The following is an 18,255-nucleotide window of genomic DNA, read 5'->3' on the forward strand; positions in this document are numbered from 1 at the left end:
CGATTGTCGAACACTTGTTCATTCAGTATCTGGAAATAATTGTCCCCGCCCGCTGACACCACCACACAACAACATTCGACAGAAGGTAAACATAACAACATCAATCCATGGAGGTCGACGAACTGCAACGAATTTCTTCTAGTTCCGAATTTACAGACTGCTTAGGCTCGCTGTTTAGTCAGAATTTGATCTGTGCATCACGTGAAACCGACAGACCTCGGGCGGGCGAATCGCGCGCCCGAGGTCTGTCGGTTTCAGCACTCGGGAGGTGTTGCCATCCAGGTTCTCATGTCTTCATGTGGATTACTACTCTCTTCTCAAGTCAGTTATGTTTGGATTGTTTGTGGCAGTGTTCTTTAATAAGTACCTACACCTTGACCTTGATCCAGGAAGTCTGCGTAGTTTGCAGAATTTCTTGACATGTGCAGCCATTTCCTCACCTCCAAAATAAGTAAATGAATCAAAGGTTGGGATATCTCGAGCGGATTTTCAAGTGTATGAAGGATTTTCTTGGTTCTATCCCGAGAAATTGTCTAGACCACTGGGAAATCCATTTGCTCTTTTCCTAACTCTTACGCTGAGGATATTGCACGATTTGTGAAGTTGGTCCTGCATATCACATAGATACATGTTAAATGCTGTTCTTCTTATTTTTTCCTAATAATTTCAGTTATAAAAGTGTGTTGTATAGAAATTGATGCTACAACCATCGTTTTTCTACAAAATAGCTATTTTTAGATTGGAAGGGAATTGTCACCAGTTCACTTTGGTGCTACTGATGCCCATAACTGCCTGTAAATCTTAGATGGTTGTCAGTTGATCGGCATTTATATTAATTTCTAATTAATTCTTGGGAGTTGCCCTTTATAAAGTAGTTCCATCACACATTGCAGCCTCCGTAACTGGTTTTGATTTCTCCTCCAGCAATTAGTTGTGTTGCTGTGTTCGTTATAATCCCGCGGTTATTTATACTAACAGTTCTTTTATGTGTGTTCTACTCGTAGGAAATGAATGACGATCTCTTACGCAAAAATGTCATTGACGAGCTACGCAAGGCGCAAGGAGAACCGCTAACCGGAGAAGAATTGTTCGAACGATGCGGTGGAACTAAAGCAACTAATCTGAGCGTTGATTCATTCAGGTTCAGTTATCTACTGCTTTTATTATTCGTCTCTTCATAGTTTTTACACTACCTTGATTCCTACGATGCGAAATTCGATGTTTCCTGTATTTGACCAGGTAATAAAGGAAGGAGTTTCTAAAAAAAGTTTCAGGATGTGGTGTGGAGGTAATTGGAGTTGCATGGGTACACTCGTTGAGCTTACCGTAGTGCCAGCTTTGAGCTAGTGCTCAAATCGACCTAAGAATGACAAGAAGTATCTAAATGGAAGGCAGCGAGTAGTGTTTTTGGGCAGTGCAGCTGTGTGTGCGTGTTTTTTAATCTCTGTGGAGAAAAAACATCGCAGCTACTCCATTCATCGTTTGTTATAATCAAAACGGGCAGAGTTTGTGCTTTAAGTATGGGCGATTCACAAAAAACGATGGTATCATGATCGATGGTATATTCGAATTTCATTCACTTATCTGAAACCTTCAACCTGTTGCAGTGTTCTTTTAGAGGAGTTTGGTCATCTACAGAGTCGAGTCAAGTGTAGCGTCTAGGGAATGCCAGATTCTCTACAGTAATAGTAAATGGTGGCGTAGTTTACACACATCTCAGCGAAAATGCTACAAATCCAGAAATCATATGGGTCGAAAACACAAGGATGATCAGTTTCTCCAATGAAAGTGACTGTTTACACATCTGTATGTGTGATTAGATGATGGCGTGCAAGGTGATCTCACTCACTCATGAGTGTAAGCTTCATCTGGTAAACTGACCAGTCTTGTTTTTCTGATCGTATGACTCAGAAATTTGTACTGTTTCACGTTTCGCTGTTTCTACTAACGAACTATTTCCCGAACCTCTCCACTATTAGAGGGGATCCAACATCAAGAATTTTCGTGATTGTTACCTGTAAAGCATATTTAGTTCAGTTTCTTTCAATAGAACACTCCTGTTGATTCAGATCTTTCATTGGACAACACTGTTCCCGCGCTGTGAAAGCTGTTCATGACATGGGAGACGAGAACAGTCTTCCCAGGCTAGTGTTTAAATAGTTTTTTTTTCATTTTTTCGGTGATAGTCATGCCTTGAGGTTGCTCAGTATCTTCTAGTTATCCAAACGAATCTCATCCTTGAACTGATACTTGTTTGGATCGCAGTTGTAAAGCAAAGGTGTTACGTCAGCGAAGATACTTTCAAGATCGTTTTCAATGACCGCTTTTTTCAACGACGTATTTGTCCTCATATCAATAGCATTATGTAGAATACATTTAAAATGTAGTTGGGGGCACTCAACCATGCTTTTACCGAAGTGTACTCGACCTCCAGTTAGAGTGCAAAGACCATTTTTAACTGACAAACGGCTTTCCTATCTGAGCATTTGAGAAGGCGGCAGCTTATCAATCGACAGGTCGCCACTGGAGCTGAACAGTTGAGACAGTCAGGACCCTAAAACTTAGGTATTGGTCTTCAAGGACCTAGGACAGAGAGACTAAAGCTACAAAAGAAAAAAAGGGAAGATGGAAGTGGAACTACTAGTGCTTTAACATCACAAAACTCTCCAAACAGGCTTATTGGGAAAGAATAACCATGTAGTACTTTCGCCGAAACCGAAGATGGCCTGAGACATGTCTTCTCCGTAATCCGCATTTGATAGTTAAGAACGGTCTTTGTGCTCTAGGAACGTTTTTTTTTTGCGCTAAATTGCAGGTCGAGTAAAGTTCAATAAGAGGATGGTTGAACCCCTTTTCCCAACTACACTTTACCTGTAGAATACTATACCAGAATAATTAAATATTGATCAGATGTGTGCAGTACTAGCTAAATCTATAATTTTTCCATTATGTAAATAGATCCTTTATTAACGAAAGTGTTTTGTAGATATGCACTTCATGTTGATCATGCTCGTAAAACAGGTACGCTGAAAAGAAGAACTGCGAGATCAAAAAGTCAATCTAGCTCACGAGGTGGAACACCGGAAGGGAACAATATGCGGTTCAATCCGAGAACTGTAGGCGCTCCCCAGAGTTTTGTGTTTACTCGATAACAGTGCAACTGATACCTTTATTTTGCGTTAGGATGGCTTTTCCACCTTCTGCCACATTGTGCGAAAACTCTCTGCTGCATCGCAAGATGGATCTGTTAATTGGAATGCGATCAGAAACCAATACAGGTATTTCTTTACCTTGTTATGTTTCCAGTTATGGATTAGCTTATATGGTTTGTATGTCAACAATTTAGAAAAGAGACCGGTCGCCATTTACTTACTGAGGAGCTGAATTCTATGTGCGGCACTATCAATTTGACGAAGTTGGGATAATTTTCTCACGTTACTGAATTAGGTAAAAGGTTTAGATCTAATTTAGGCATGAACTTCTGGTAACATACCTTTCAAATGTTGTGGAGATTATCGACACCCGAGGACAAATCGTTCGCCCAGCTTCGCCTTTCAGTGATAAGACTCCGAGTCCGATTGCATCTCAGTCACCGCCTCGAGGTACGTTCTATGGAATCACATTACGGCGACGGAAGGTGAGAGCGCCAGGTGTGAAATACTCGGAAGAAAGCATATCTTTACGATAAAGTGCACCCTTGGTAGTGCATTCAGTTACTGCTACCAACCTGCAGGAGTCTGGTCCATTTCGAATTAATTTTTGGAAGAATGTTATGGAAGTATCAATGGATGATCAGGCATAAGATGAAGTGTGATTTAATAAAATTATCTATTCGATTCACTTCACTTTTCCTGCCAGTCGCCCACTGTAGTAACATCCATGCAACGAGAGAGGTTTTTTACACTTAAAAGATAGTTTCGTAATTAATAGTAATTTGTTTCAAGAACATGTGGATTCATGAGAATTTTTTCAATTGAAACATTTATTTTCTGAGTTTCATGGGGAGAAAAATGAGGCGTCTCAATCAATTCTAAGTACATCTTTTGGTTTTTCCTCAGAAGTATACCATCCTTTCAGTGTTCCATCAGGAGAGGGACTCAAATAGTAATCGTGTGGAACCAGATTTAGATAATACGTTTGGTACCAGTGAACATTGTTTCACGACTTGAGCAATATGTGTCGTTGCGAATTTATGGAGAAGAATCATTTTTTGCTGATTTGCGGTTGTGAATTCTTGTTTTTGCATAAAATCGTTAGTCACAACATCTTTCTGATCGTCCTCTTTTTTTCATGGCTAGAGTGCGTGGTCCCTCCCGTTTTGATGGATTTTTGATGTAGAGTGTTAAGCTCAACTGGCGCTTATTACTTCAATAACTTTATATTAATGACTGTTCAAACGCTTAGACAAGGTTGCACTCAGAAATAAAGAAGCTATCAAGGCAGATATCATATTAAATCTACGTCCCTGTGCAATGTTTCAGCCCCTAATCTCGCTTGATGCATCACTTGGTCAGTAAGTACATGAAAGACCTCGAAGTCTATTGCTCGGAATATTTTGAATGCACCAGTCGTTTCCGATAACGTTTTGACGATAACGACTCAAATCGAAGTATTATAGAAGAGCAAAGTGGAAGAGCAAATTTGTGGATGTATTTTGATTGGGTTATAGTATTTATGTAGATAAAGAGAAGCCAGATGACTGAATTGGTATAGGAAACGTTAGCATTTGAAAAAGTGTCAAAGGGCGTCTTTCTCTATTTCCAGCAGTCACTGCTGAAGCCATCTACAACGGCGATTTCCAATACGGTTTCTTTGTAAAATGACGCGTTAACAATATCGTGCTCTATGCTCGCGCTTCTTATTGGTTTTTACCCTTTTGTTTCTCGGAATCGACTAGAAAGTGTATCTCTAAACATTGGGGATTGAAAAGATGATCACTTACATATTTACAGATCAGCTGCTTTCCCCAACGCCTGTTGTTCCTGAAGATGTGGAGGCCGAAATTGTTCAGGTTTTTTTTCTCGTTATTTTTTAAAACCGCATAGGTAAATCTGTCAAGTGTCTCTTATTGTTAGGACAACATTCGCCGTCAATATGTTGTGGAACAGTTGAAGAAGAATGGAGTTTTCATAGATGAAAGCAGCAGAACTTCTGTTGAGGAGCGCTTGCTGCTTCCAAGTCAGAACTCAGAATTTATTGAAAATGATGTTGAGAAGGTAATGTTCTGCTTCCATAATCAACTATTAAAAGAGATTTCCACACATTCGTTTGTTCCAGGAACTTACTTCAACCAAAGTACCATCAGAAGAAGAGCTCAGCTCTCCGAGGAGCGATCAGCAGAGAGTGAGCCAATTAGTTCTTATCATTTACTGTGGATTTGATAAAAGGAACCGCATAGTTATGTCATTAAAAGATGGCTGGTTACTGTCTATAATTCGCGTATATTTGTGAAAGTATAAATACATATATGCACTTTATTTGTACATATATTTATATTTATTTATCTAGACATTTGTGAATATATTGAATAAGACTAGCTGTCGACTGCGTGGTGTGCGTGTGGTTCGGAATTTAAAGGTCGTTTTTTTCAATTAAAGTGTATATGAGCCACAGTTTGTGGAAACTGCTGTTTTCCTTTAACATTTTCTTTTGAATTTTTCATTATTCCTTAGCGAATTGATTGCAAACATTTCAAATCATCTTATTCTTCTAGTATTATTACTATTATTGTTATTATTATTACTATTACTATTATTATTTCATGAGTAGGTGACATTTTTTCGACTTCTTAATATCTCTTAATGTTAAATGAGGAATGTTTCATTTGGAGTTCAAGCGTTCTTTCCACCAAGACTAGTGTTTATTTTATACGATATTTTGGCTATTCAGATGTCATCTCGTGAAGTGTTGGAAACGCCAGAGTCAGAGCATGCGTCATTCATGTCGGCTGATCAGATTCTTGAGACAAGTGGGGAAATAGGATATACTACTGGAGATGATGCGATGATGGCGAGTGTTTGTTTTATGCTTCGAGCAACCTAAATCGTATAGTATTGGTAGAATTACTTGTGACATTAACAAAATTTGTACTTAAGACACCAGATAGTGAGGTTTCGCTTGATCTTACTGCTGATCATTCGGCTCTCGGTAGTACTCCACGTCATACTCATGAGATCACTCTTTGCACTGCAGACGACTCCGTTATACAAAACGGAGCAGACGAAGATGTAAGCCAGTGACTTGCATTTCCTTTTTCCAAAGCAAATTCGAATGATACACCTTGCTTCAGATATGCATGAAGAAGGACGTTGAGGACGAATTTGACCACTCAGCAGAAAAATACGAAGTTAGCTACGTAAATTCGTTGCAGAACGGTGAAGTAGAGGAAGTCGAGCCTGGAGTTCCGTTAGGGTCCAGAGAAAGTGATATAGTTCTTGAAGAAATGGAACTCGACGAGCCTGAAGAAGTTGTTCTCGAGGAACTGCCAACGAAAGATGTGCCAGAAATGGCGGAACCGTCAGCAGAAAGGAAGGAAAGAGATGTACCTTCTATACTTGTCACTGGACCTCTTGAAGAAATTTCCACAAAGAAGGAAGGATCATACATAACAGACGAGCATGATTTAAAGCAAAGTATCGACGACGAGGAATATCATGGCAATCCGTCAGGTTCAGACGTAGAGCGGGATTATCTTGTTGAAAGTCACAGAGAGGTTAAGGGCAAAATTCCTTCCGTTTTGGATCCAAATATTGAGGAATCTGCTGAAGAAACCAACAGTGAGGTGTTTATCCCCGAAACCACTCATGTTAAAGAGAGAAAACTGCTGTTCGAAACAAAAGATGAAGACGCAAAAGAACTATCGTCTACTGAAGTTCTGCTAAACGTTGAAGTAGCAGTAAAAGAGCAAGTCGAGAAATTTGAGCACCTGTTGAAAGAGGATATGGCTGAATCTCCGGTCAATCACTTCAGTGAAACTGATCACCTAGAATCAGTAGATGTTATGGAAATAGTTCACGAACTCGAGCAATCAACGGTCGAGCGTCAGGAAACGTCTGTGAGCCAAGAAAATGAAGCGGTGCTGGCGGCTACCCATGTTTTAGAGACCGTTCATAAACTAGAGCACGAATTTGATAGATCGCTACCCATTTGTGAGGAGTACGTCAACATTGCTGAACACGCTAAAGAGATGGAAGCAGCTGGTGATATGTTGTCAAGTGATAGTGCCAGTAGTGAGGTGGGTTCTAGAGCGATCTTGAAGCAGTTTACTTTACAGTTTTTCTCCTTTATGATTTTTTTTTTCGCAATTCCAGAGTACGCAGGTAGGACCAGCTGGTGATTTCGGATTTTACGATATGGAAGTTCTACAACAAGGTATGTATGTGATGTAAATCTTGATGTCAGTTGTGGACTGTGGTTGTTGTTCATTCTCCAAGTATTACATTTATTTTCGCGCTATCTAGGGATTTTACACCATAAGTCTAGAAGCTTCCTGTTTGCCCTGGTGTCCTTTCTTTTATACACGGTCGGGTCAAAATGAAGTAAAGTCTGATGCAACTGCGCAGCGGTTCAAAATGATGCGCGTGTAGACGAAACTCACGGTTGCGATCGTGGTGGGACCCTCACTTGCTGCAGCGGGAGTACAAAAATGGTAAGGGTCCACCTTGACCGTAGCCAGCTACGGAACTACAGCAGTGTTAAAGACGTTTTCATCTGACTGTACTATTTCCAAACCCGTGTTTGATTCTTATTTTCGCAATTTATTTATTCGTTTCTGCTACGATAATGTTGACATTTTACATCAGTTTGAACCTTGATAACCTCTATAACTTATTATTTGCAGCACCTACAGTTGGAGACACCGTTACTGTTACTATAGACAACACCGCAATTGATCGTAGCCGAACCTTTGCTCAGGTAAATCAGTTGATTTTGTGTGTGTGGTGGTTAAATTCTTGACCTACCTCTCCTATCGTTTGCAACATTTTTCTGACTTTCTTAGATTGATGCTAAAATTCCTGATACCACTAACACCGCTGTTACCCGCACAATTGTTGTTGATGTGATCCCGCGCACAGAGGAGAAACCGAAGCTATCGGTGTGTTTATTCATTCTTAAAAAAACTAAAAATTACATTTGTGTGATTTAAATCTTTTATTTTCCGAGTACGAGTTTACAAAGTAGTATTCAATCTTAGTTTGAGTGTTCTGTTCTACGTTTCCTTGTTTTGTGCTTCCCGAATTTCTCCGTTTAGACCAGCGACTCCTGGGAGAAGGCATTTGTGGTTGCAAGTGGGTCCTCCCCAGTGGAACTCTCTAGTTCTCGAATTGCGACAAGCGTAGGGTCAGATGTAACAGCAGCACGTGATTTCTTGCGTGAAGTAGATAAACTTGAAGAAAGATCGGAGGTAATAAGTGATAGTACGTTCTTGGAAATATTGTATGACTCTCGTAACTTTTTTTCCCAACAGAATTATTAAAAGTGAAAGTAAACAAAAGTAGTAAGTGAAATGAATGCAACAGTAAGGACCAAAATTTAGTGATAGTAGGCTGTTTACAAAGATTGCGTTGATATATTCGATTTTTCTACCATTTGGGAGTAATTACCTTGAGAAAAAAAGAACTTCTCAAAATCTTTTCTGCAAGCGGTTTAAATTTCTCAACAAGTCCTAAGCACACCTGAGTCAATTTTAGGTTTTTGAGGACTTGATTTTTTTGATTTTTGAGGGTTTTTGATTTTGAGGACTTCAAAAGATGAGGATGTATAATCATTCTATCTTTATTTCCCCACTCATTTTCAATGTTCTTACTTCCTTACTTACTTTCTTTCTTTTTCACTAACATGTGGCAAATTTTGAGGATGACCTTTCTGTAAAAGAAGAGGATGATGCAAAAATTGAGGAATTGCCGACCACAGAGCAGTTGCCTTCTCTACCGGATGCTGCCGCTGAAGGTGACAACGAGGTTCGGAAATTCAGGAGTTCCAGCCTTATTCTGATAGCGTTAACGATTATGCTTATGAATGTACTCTTTCAGGCGAAGAAGTTGCAACTTTCAAAGAAACGCGGACATGCTCTTGCTCGCCGACGTCGATTGATGGACTGCTGCACAGTACTGTAGACTTTGTACTACTTCCAGAAATTTACAAATCATCTGGTCTCCACTTGGTTTTCATGTATTGTGCTGCCTGCCGGTGCCTTTAAATCACCGTTCGTGATTTACTACACTTCGCTGCAATCCTCAATGCCATGACATTTCAAGTTCCAATATTTAGTTACTTCTGTTTACCATACCCGCATAGCTTTAAAGATCATCTTGTGCATAGTGTTTTATATGTGTTCCGAAGAGTTTCAGTGATATCAAAACTAAATGCCTGCGCATGTAAATACGTCGAAGAAAGCCTGAACATCTACCGTCTATAGTGTTTATGGTGCTGAAATGTTCTGTTACATGCAATTGTTCCACTTAAATTGAAGTTTCATTTCTTTTTCAGATGTTTGAAGTTTACTGTTATTTGAAGTAAAAAATACAACATTATACTATTTCGGTGAAAAAAACTGAGAATCAAGTCACTCAATTAGCATTAATGCATATCTGCTTTTCTGTAGATGCATTCAACGTGTTTCTTCACGCCTCGTTATAGTAGAGAAGTGCAGCTGCACCGTTTCATCCACTGTTGCGAAAATTAACTTCTGAAGAAATGAGGACGTATTTGTTAGAGTTCTTGAATCAAATAACAAAGAAGACTGAACATTTACATTTTTTCTGTTTATGAGTTAAGGTGTTTTCAGAGAAGAGTTTTTTTTTGAAGGACACCGAGAAAAATGGTGGTAGTCTCATGGACTCAAATTCAAGCAGGTGAAGCTCGAACGTCATTCGAAAATTCGGACTCATGCTTGCGTGTCCACGATTTCAAATCCGAGTAGCTTGATGACAACTGGAGAGGAGCGGTGTCCATTGTTTCCGCTACTATGTTGCCGTTAAATAGTTAAGAGAAGTTAAGCTACGGAACGATAAAAATTGTACGAAAAAAAATGGTGTTGTGATCTCAATACGAATAAATAGCGGTGGAGGTGTAGCAGTCCATAGATTGTTCCTTAGCCGTTCATGCAGCCACGCTGAGCTTCAAGTCGTTTTGGTCAGACCATAGCAAACATTTCAGTATATTTTTAGCTCTCATTTTGATTTTGTTGCATCTCATAAACCCTTCTACTTGGATGAATTTGCAGGACCATGTTCGACATTTTCATGTTTGCAAGACTGCACTGTCAAGTGTACCAGTCATTTCAAGGTCCCCTCATGCACTCCCATTATAGTCCAGCGATTGTTCCCGCAATAGGAGTACGAAAATGTGATGATGTGCTTCAATGTCGTTTAGTTCTCTAACAATTTCTTTATTTGAGAACAGGAACTTATTCAAGTACTCTCGAGGGTGACTTGAATTTAAAAAAGTACAAAATCCGTCTGTAACTAGAACAGCACTAAAGAGATTATTTGCCTGCGGTGCTAACACACAAATATGTTGGTAGTCAAGAAAGCTGGAAATGTTTTGACATAATGGTAAGCTTTCGCGAGTGTAGTGTAGCTGTTGGAGGTTCCGCACGCTTCCTGCACGATCGATCGGGGGTTCGGGTCCGTCCTAGTGCTCACCGGGCCTTTCATCCCACCGTGGTCGGTAAATTGGTATAGGTCTTTTTATCCTCCGCAAGTCATTGTGTAGGCCAGTTACACGTTCGTAAACCTCAAACGATTCTGAATTGAGGTGAACGTGGGGGCGCATTGGTTTGGAAACTATCAGCCGTTGTCCCGCACTGAGGATTCTAGATTCTGCGTGTGAGGAGCGAAGATAATAGCTCCGACGAAATTTATTTTTGTACATTTGGTACATCTCCTCAGTGTCGGTACATAACTACCAACACTGAAAATGTAATGCTGTAAAATTGAACAGCTCTGTAACACAATTCTTTCATAATTCTTTGCGTAACGACTGCTGTTCTGTTTTCGAAGATGGAAAATTAGGTCCCACACAGTGTTGGAGCCGTAGAGATGTTAACTATGTTAGTCATGTAGTTGTATATCTTGTGTTATTGCCATTGTATGTTATTTCCATGTGTTGAGAGGTTCTTATTAACCAGCTCAATGTAAGTAGCAATGTTTGGTACAGTTGCCCGATTTTGCTTTTTTTTTTGTCTCGAGTTGTGAAGACGGTTTATCGGACCGGGTAGTTGTATATCTTGTGTTATTGCCATTGTATGTTATTTCCATGTGTTGAGAGTCTATAACCAGCTCAATGTCAATTTTGCTTGCCCGATTTTGCTTTTTTTTTGTCTCGAGTTGTGAAGACGGTTTATCGGACCGGGTAAAGCAAAATCGGGCAACTGTACCAAACATTGCTACTTACATTGAGCTGGTTAATAAGAACCTCTCAACACATGGAAATAACATACAATGGCAATAACACAAGATATACAACTACATGACTAACATAGTTAACATCTCTACGGCTCCAACACTGTGTGGGACCTAATTTTCCATCTTCGAAAACAGAACAGCAGTCGTTACGCAAAGAATTATGAAAGAATTGTGTTACAGAGCTGTTCAATTTTACAGCATTACATTTTCAGTGTTGGTAGTTATGTACCGACACTGAGGAGATGTACCAAATGTACAAAAATAAATTTCGTCGGAGCTATTATCTTCGCTCCTCACACGCAGAATCTAGAATCCTCAGTGCGGGACAACGGCTGATAGTTTCCAAACCATCCTAGTCATGAACACGATAGTCGGAGCCGGTGCTTCGACCCTTCCACTTTTGTGCGGTTGGCGAACGGATCCTCATCACTTAAGCTGTAGCCCATGAGCTGGACCACCTTCACCTGAGAACGGTGCGGCTTCTCCCTAGCACTCCTATAATCCTAGTTTTAGGCGACCCAAAGGTCTCTTCTACGTCCTGTTAGCCTTGGAGCGTTATCGAAGCACCTACTGGCATCATAGAACCGTCCACGGTACAGATCTTGTTTTAAATCCCGGTAGATGCAAAATATTGCGGTTTCTTACTACCAAGTACTTGATTTATGCGAGGGTGGTAACTGCGGCATGACGCGGCTATCCACATCTTGGCCAAGTGTGTCGTCTTACAGCATCCTGTTCTATCTTCAGATTCGGATTCGCATTGAATCCTTCCATCCGCTCCTCCATAATCTGCAAAACATTACGTCTCGATTGAACTGCTCATCAGTGTCAAGTGTCCTCAGAGCTTCCTTTTCCACCTTTGTCCAAAACTTTCATTTATGACCAGCAGGCCTTTTCTAGTTTGAAACCGGGAGATTCTTTAGCACAGCTTGAACAAGATGATCACTGTCTCCTCATAACGCGACCAAAAAAGAGAAGACGATCTTCCGCGACCATTTCACGGTAGAAGTTACGTTTCGCTTCGTTCATGACGGGCGAAATGTTGATATTTTCCATGTGGCATCCTCCGGTACACTACATCCACTTCCAGGTAAAGTTCTTTATTATGGCACATCTTCGGCAAAGAACAGCCTAATAGTCGTTTAAGCGGCATCCTCTCTATGCAGTCAAACTTCTATATTACGGTTGCTGGTGCTGCCCATGTCTCCGATCCGTACATCATGATAGGCCGAATTGAGGATAGGTAGGCTCGTAGGTTTACTTCCTTGAGGTTGGGGCACAGGCGTTTGCTCAAGGTGTTGAATGTCGAAGTGGTTTAAGCGCATCTCTGTTACTGCAAATTAGCGTTCCTTAAAGCGAGTATGACCATATCGTCGGTGCATTCCACATTCACCAAGGGATGTACCGGTGGCGCTTAAACAACATCAACGGGACACTACTCAACTTTTCATCGCATGATGTCGTCGGCGGCAAAGTTGAACAGATGGCCTCTCACTACAGTCCCATGTCTCACTTCAGTTTCCACTTCGAACAATGATGTGCATCCGGCTAGTGCGCAAACGTCAGAAATTCGATTATCGCGGGCACAGCTCAATCACTCACCTCAGAATGAACACCTGGTGAAAAGTAGGTCGACCAGAGAGGAAGTCTGCCTGTTCATCCCGGGCAGTTTCTTCGTTGTGACTAACTACCCGATCTTGGATGATCCGCTCCAAAACCTTGTACGTTACACGCAGCAGTGATATTCCTAACTAACTCTTGGATTCCGTGGCAAAGAATTTCTTGTGGAGTGGAATTATAATATGATAACGTATCTCCAGCAAGCATCCTTTCGTGAATCGATATTGATTGGATGATCTTCGTCATCTCACGAACCCCATCTCTACTATCGAACCGAAGTTTCAAATTACTGAATTCAAATAGTTGGGTATCCCTGGATTTATCACATCTACATGCCAGTAGGCTTTCTAAATCAACATAATTGTAGACGAACTGAAGTGGTCGGCCACATTTCCTTAGGGATTACATACTGAAGCACCAATGGTGTAGCGGTATCATTGCACCCTCCCACGGTACAGACCCGGGTTCAACTCCAGGTTGGTGCAAACCTTTGCGTTTCTTTACTATGGTCGTTTAAAATGATTGGATTTGGATACTTAGTTACTTAGATACTTAGATGGCCCGTCTTCACTGGAAGTGCGGGCCCCAGCATCTCTTCCACTCGTTTCGTTTCGTTCCCTCGCCATTGTCATCCAAGATGTTCTCAAGTTTCGTGAGTGACGTTCACGAGGTCGTTGAGCCGTATCCAGCTGAGCTCTCAGCTGTTCCATCCGTGTAGCGAACACATCACCCCATCTCGTTGGCGCTCCCTCGAGGGCGTTTAGCATCTCTTGGGATCCACTATATCGTTCTATTAGTCCACCTATCGTCGATTCTTCTCATGATGTGACCGGCCCATCTATGTTTTGCTTTCGATACATATTCCGCTGGGTCGCGAAGACGGGACATTCCTCTTAAGTTGGAGCTGCGAAGACCGATTTAAGTGTTGTGTGCGCCGGTTAAACTTCAGAAGATATCTCTCAAGAGCTCTGTGGGTAGTAAGTAGCTTTCTAGACGTGGCAGCGGTGTCTGCCCACGTCCGCTGCGTAACAGATGTAAGTTATCGAATACGATGATTCCGAGTACGACAATTTATTTGGACAAAAACATTGATTAGAAGAGTGAAAGGACTGTTAGGATCTCTTCTTACTTCCGTCAGACTTGAACTCAAGTATACTGATTAGTTTTTGAACTGTGGTTTTACAAAAATAAGCAGTGAACTACTGCTCAACCACCAAATGGAGGATCCATTCATGCTGAAAACAATTTTCTTTCGGTCTGTCTTCAACGATCTCTTCCTAAAAGACGTGAGTTAGAACCTCATTGTAGCCGGTAGAACACATCATCGATGAAAATCGGCTCGAGACCATTTCTACTCTTCCGAATTGATGCAATGACCACGTTTTAATCACTTAGGAATTATTGGGATATCTCCTAGATATATATGGGATATGGCATTCTATATCTTTATTCTATATTCTATATACATTCAAAATTAAGAAAACCTTTTACAAATGTAAAGCGTACTCTCTTTCGTTTTGAATAATCTCTTGGCAGAATTGCGGATGTCAGAAATATACGAATATGCACAATATATGAATCAGCGCAGTGACATCTCGAATGCAGTGAAAGAATATCTAATTTTTGAATGGCACCTTGTTATGAATACTTCAAAGAGTAGCAGACACAGACATCAGAGGCATGCAGCATTTCTCACTTACTACTCGACGAAAACATTCAGGGGATCTCACCTGGTCCTCAGTCTTGAACATTTTTCATCCAGAAAACAGTGCAACTGGCTGAAAAGCTTTTAGTCAGAGGATGCGAGGTCCGGCCATTAAACAAGCTGGTACAAGCCTACCAAATAGCCAAAGTTTTGCAGCTCGGGATGGGCCAAGTTTGTGTAGTCAGTCGGTGTTGTCGTGACGAAAAGCAGTTTTTGCTGCCCGTTTTTTCCTGTTTTTTTTTTCTAGTTTTTGCATGCACGATCGACGTTTTCCTTCGGCTTCTGCAATTGGGCAACGTGGGTGCGTTCTTTAGTAACTGCTCCTTTGGACACGAGTTCCTAATGATTTTGACTTACTTGACTTAATCGGCGGGGTGATGTCATCGCCTGACGCAATTAGTCGCATCTTCGCCGAGGTTTAGGTTTTTTAGGTTTTTTTCTTTTTCTTTTCATCTTGCCGCCATGTTGTTTTAGTAAAGGCTTTCCGCGGGTTCTTGTCCTCCTTCGTTTTTTCAAACTCCTTCGCTCTTGACCTTCATTCATTTTCGCGGTCTTTCTGCAGTTGACGCAGCTTCCTTCTCAGACGCTTTTCCTGACTGAAATACCCAGAGCTGCAGGTGGGGCATCCAGAATTATACGTGGATTCTGTTTCCGCAGCTGCAAAAGCAAATTTCTTGCGCGACATTAAAATCAGAAGCGTTTCTCTTTGTGGACTCTGGATACACTTCGTGAAGAAGTCTGGATCGCAGAGCTTTTTCCTGGTCCGTACTTTAACATGAACTTGTTAGCGTAATTTCTTTCTGCAGTTTTCATCTTTCATATTTCCCATGTCAATCTTCGATCAAGGAGGAACTTCTATGTTTCTCATGTTTACCCGTATCGTGAAGTTGAGAAGAACTGGACTCAGAATCGAATGTAACGTCTCAAATAGCTCTTGACTTTTGGATATCTGATTGAGAGATGTTCCTCGTCAGAACGTAGTCGGGCTGAAGTTTGAGAGTGCTCATCTTCCTCTTGCGCTGCTCTTCAGACGTTGAAATGGTCGAACCTTGCCAGGTGAGCTGATAGCGTCGATGATTCCTCTTAAACGTGGAAGCGATGATGAGGCCTGTAGGTTCCCATAAGTCTATCAGACAGCCACCGTTCTCCGACGTGCGCTAAGTTGAATAATACCTTTTTCCTAGTGCATCGGATCGTTGTTCAAGAACCATCTTTGCACCGACAATGATCACGTGCTGGCTGGGCATTTCAGACATCAACACAATGATTTCGTTGTAGAAGGCGTCATTACTGCTGATCTCAGTGATTTCGGTAGGTGCGTGGGCGCTTACGATCCAGAGTTTACGTCCTCTGCGATCCCGCAGTCGTACAAAGGCGTATCTGGACGACGATGAGCCTTCACCAGGTTGTTGTAATCCTTCCTCACAACTATCGCGCAATCATCTACGTTCCTCTCTTCAGCATCACCGTAGTATGTGGTGTAATTTTCGGTGCTGATCACGGGCCGATCTCTCATGCGTCTTTTCTGCACCGAAAGATATTCCAGAAGCCCAGGAAGGGCGGTTTGTCGGAGCTCAATCGACCATGTTCGGCAGTTCAGCATGACGAAACGAGCGGTTGTTGCCAAAGATTCCATGCTCCTTTCAGGCAGCTGTCGTTTCAGGTTGTGGGCTTTGGTGATGTGCTCGACGACAGCACGTTGTTGTAATGTATGGGATCCTTCCGCCATATAACAGTGCAAATTATATAACTCGTTCCCAATGGGTACACTCAAATGTCTCACTACGTCTAGTGAAAGCAAGGCCACCACGAGCAAATATGTATCAGAGCTGTACACGCGGTCCCACGAGCTTCTAATACTATATGTTATTCCCAAATCACCATCAGCAGGAGAGTACCTTTTTAGGAGGACGTGGAGATATCTTGAGACCTCATCCTGATAAATCCATCGTGAAAAGTTTTTGTGCAAGACTCACATTCCATCTTTAGCGATGAGCGTCCAAAGAAAGCCGAGTCTCCTTTTGAAGGAGAGAATGAAGAGGGCTTCTGATCCTCCCTTTTTCAACTAAAAGTGTCGATAGCGCTAAGGGTTTCTTTTGCTTCTGCGTTTCTGGGCAGTACCAATATTCGCTAAGCTACACGCAAGAGTGGAATGATGGAGCTGCTGGATCGCTAACTCCCAAGTAGGAGGATCCACAGCATCCCATAGGTTGTCGACGCTCATTTTTAGTGGTCGATCTAACCGCTCAGAATCATTTAACGAGTAGTCGTAATTTTCGAATCTGGTTGACCATGTACAAAGAGAGATGACACCATCATCACACCATTGGACTAAATTCGCGTGGGTCTTTGTTCCCTAAAACTAGAATTCTGATAGAAAAGAAGAATGCAACGAGTGTGTGGGTCTGGTTTAGATGGTGCTTGTCTGCCATACTAGCATGTAAGGTGCAAACCGATGAGTAGCAGTGAGTGTGGCCAATACCGGAGGAGTCCGGAGCATTCACAACATCCTGTGAATCATACTTAGATACTTAGATGGGCCGCCTTAACTAGATTTCCAGACCCAAACATCTTTTCCACTCTTTTCGTTTGCTCGTCATTGTCATCCTAGATGTTCTCAAGTTTCGTGAGTGACGTTGATGAGGTCTTTTAGCCTTATCCAGCTGTGCTCTCAGCTGGTGCAGTGAATACATCACCCCAACTCGTTGGCCTTGAGGTCTCCCTTGAGAGCATTTAGCATCTCTTAGGATCCACTCTAGCGTTCTTTTAGTAGATCTATCATCGATTCTTCTCGTAATGTGACCAGCCCATCTATGCTTTGCTTCCGATATATTCCGCTGGTTCCCAAAGGCGGGACACTGCTCGTAAGTCGGAGCTACGAAGACCGGCTAAGTGTTGCATACCTCGGTTAAACTTCAGGAGGCTTCTCTCAAGGCTTTGTGGATAGTTAGAAGCTTACTAGACGTGACAGCGGTGCCACTCTACGTCTCCATTGCATAACAAAGAAAAAGTGTCGAGTCGAACAAATGGTCACGGAGATCATGGTCCGTCAGTTGGTCCGTAGCTCCCTTGGCGGGTGCTGTCCACATTGCTCTCATCCTTCTATTCAATTCTCGTTTCAAGTCGTTCTCCATATTCATAAAAAGTCCGAGGTGTACCTATGGCAAAGTTTTCACGATCTGGGACCCTTCAAGTTGTATTCCTCCGTCTTCGCAGTAAGCGTTCCTCATCAACTGTGCATTTTTTCTGTTTATTTGATGGTCTATAGACTTACAGAATAATCTATAGGAGGACTCTTCTGTGACTTTATACTTAAGTACCCGATAAACACATTTGCTTTCTCTATTGGTATCTGTACTTGGAAAATAACGTTGCCAACACGAAAGGCTGGCGAAGCCAGCGGTTTGCCCTAGTGCTCAATAAGGTAGTTACAAAGACGGAAAAAAGGGTTGGAGTTGCATAGTAACCAAATCATATGGAACCTAAGCAATTAACGACCAAAAGATATTAAACATTTTGCCA

General features: G+C 41.6%; 3 protein-coding genes across 4 annotated transcripts; 1 reads left to right on the forward strand and 2 right to left on the reverse strand.

Moving 5' to 3' along the window:
* Positions 1 to 288: 288 nt before the first annotated feature.
* RB195_009335 (uncharacterized protein) lies at positions 289 to 9,116 on the forward strand (the record flags this gene model as incomplete). 2 transcript variants are annotated; one of them, XM_064189850.1, is made up of 19 exons in its annotated part: positions 289 to 321; positions 1,005 to 1,141; positions 2,070 to 2,144; positions 2,987 to 3,116; positions 3,184 to 3,278; positions 3,347 to 3,415; positions 3,472 to 3,602; positions 4,953 to 5,011; positions 5,076 to 5,216; positions 5,278 to 5,343; positions 5,890 to 6,009; positions 6,096 to 6,227; positions 6,290 to 7,234; positions 7,311 to 7,371; positions 7,841 to 7,914; positions 8,000 to 8,095; positions 8,252 to 8,404; positions 8,856 to 8,960; positions 9,033 to 9,116. In XM_064189850.1, the coding sequence occupies 19 exons, from the start codon at positions 289 to 291 to the stop codon at positions 9,114 to 9,116; spliced, it is 2,706 nt and encodes a 901-aa protein (XP_064047432.1). The 2 variants fall into 2 exon arrangements, with proteins under 2 accessions (XP_064047432.1, XP_064047433.1); XM_064189849.1 differs by lacking the exon at positions 289 to 321 and having other exon boundaries at positions 1,008 to 1,141.
* Positions 9,117 to 13,564: 4,448 nt separating this feature from the next.
* RB195_009336 (uncharacterized protein) lies at positions 13,565 to 13,795 on the reverse strand (the record flags this gene model as incomplete). Its single annotated transcript, XM_064189851.1, has 1 exon — positions 13,565 to 13,795. The coding sequence occupies one exon, from the start codon at positions 13,793 to 13,795 to the stop codon at positions 13,565 to 13,567; it is 231 nt and encodes a 76-aa protein (XP_064047434.1).
* A 2,265-nt stretch (positions 13,796 to 16,060) lies between these two features.
* On the reverse strand, positions 16,061 to 16,462 carry RB195_009337 (uncharacterized protein; the record flags this gene model as incomplete). The annotated part of the gene is made up of 1 exon (XM_064189852.1): positions 16,061 to 16,462. The coding sequence occupies one exon, from the start codon at positions 16,460 to 16,462 to the stop codon at positions 16,061 to 16,063; it is 402 nt and encodes a 133-aa protein (XP_064047435.1).
* Positions 16,463 to 18,255: the final 1,793 nt, after the last annotated feature.

This window comes from Necator americanus, chromosome III, assembly GCF_031761385.1.
Source record: "Necator americanus strain Aroian chromosome III, whole genome shotgun sequence".
Lineage (NCBI taxonomy): Eukaryota > Metazoa > Nematoda > Chromadorea > Rhabditida > Ancylostomatidae > Necator > Necator americanus.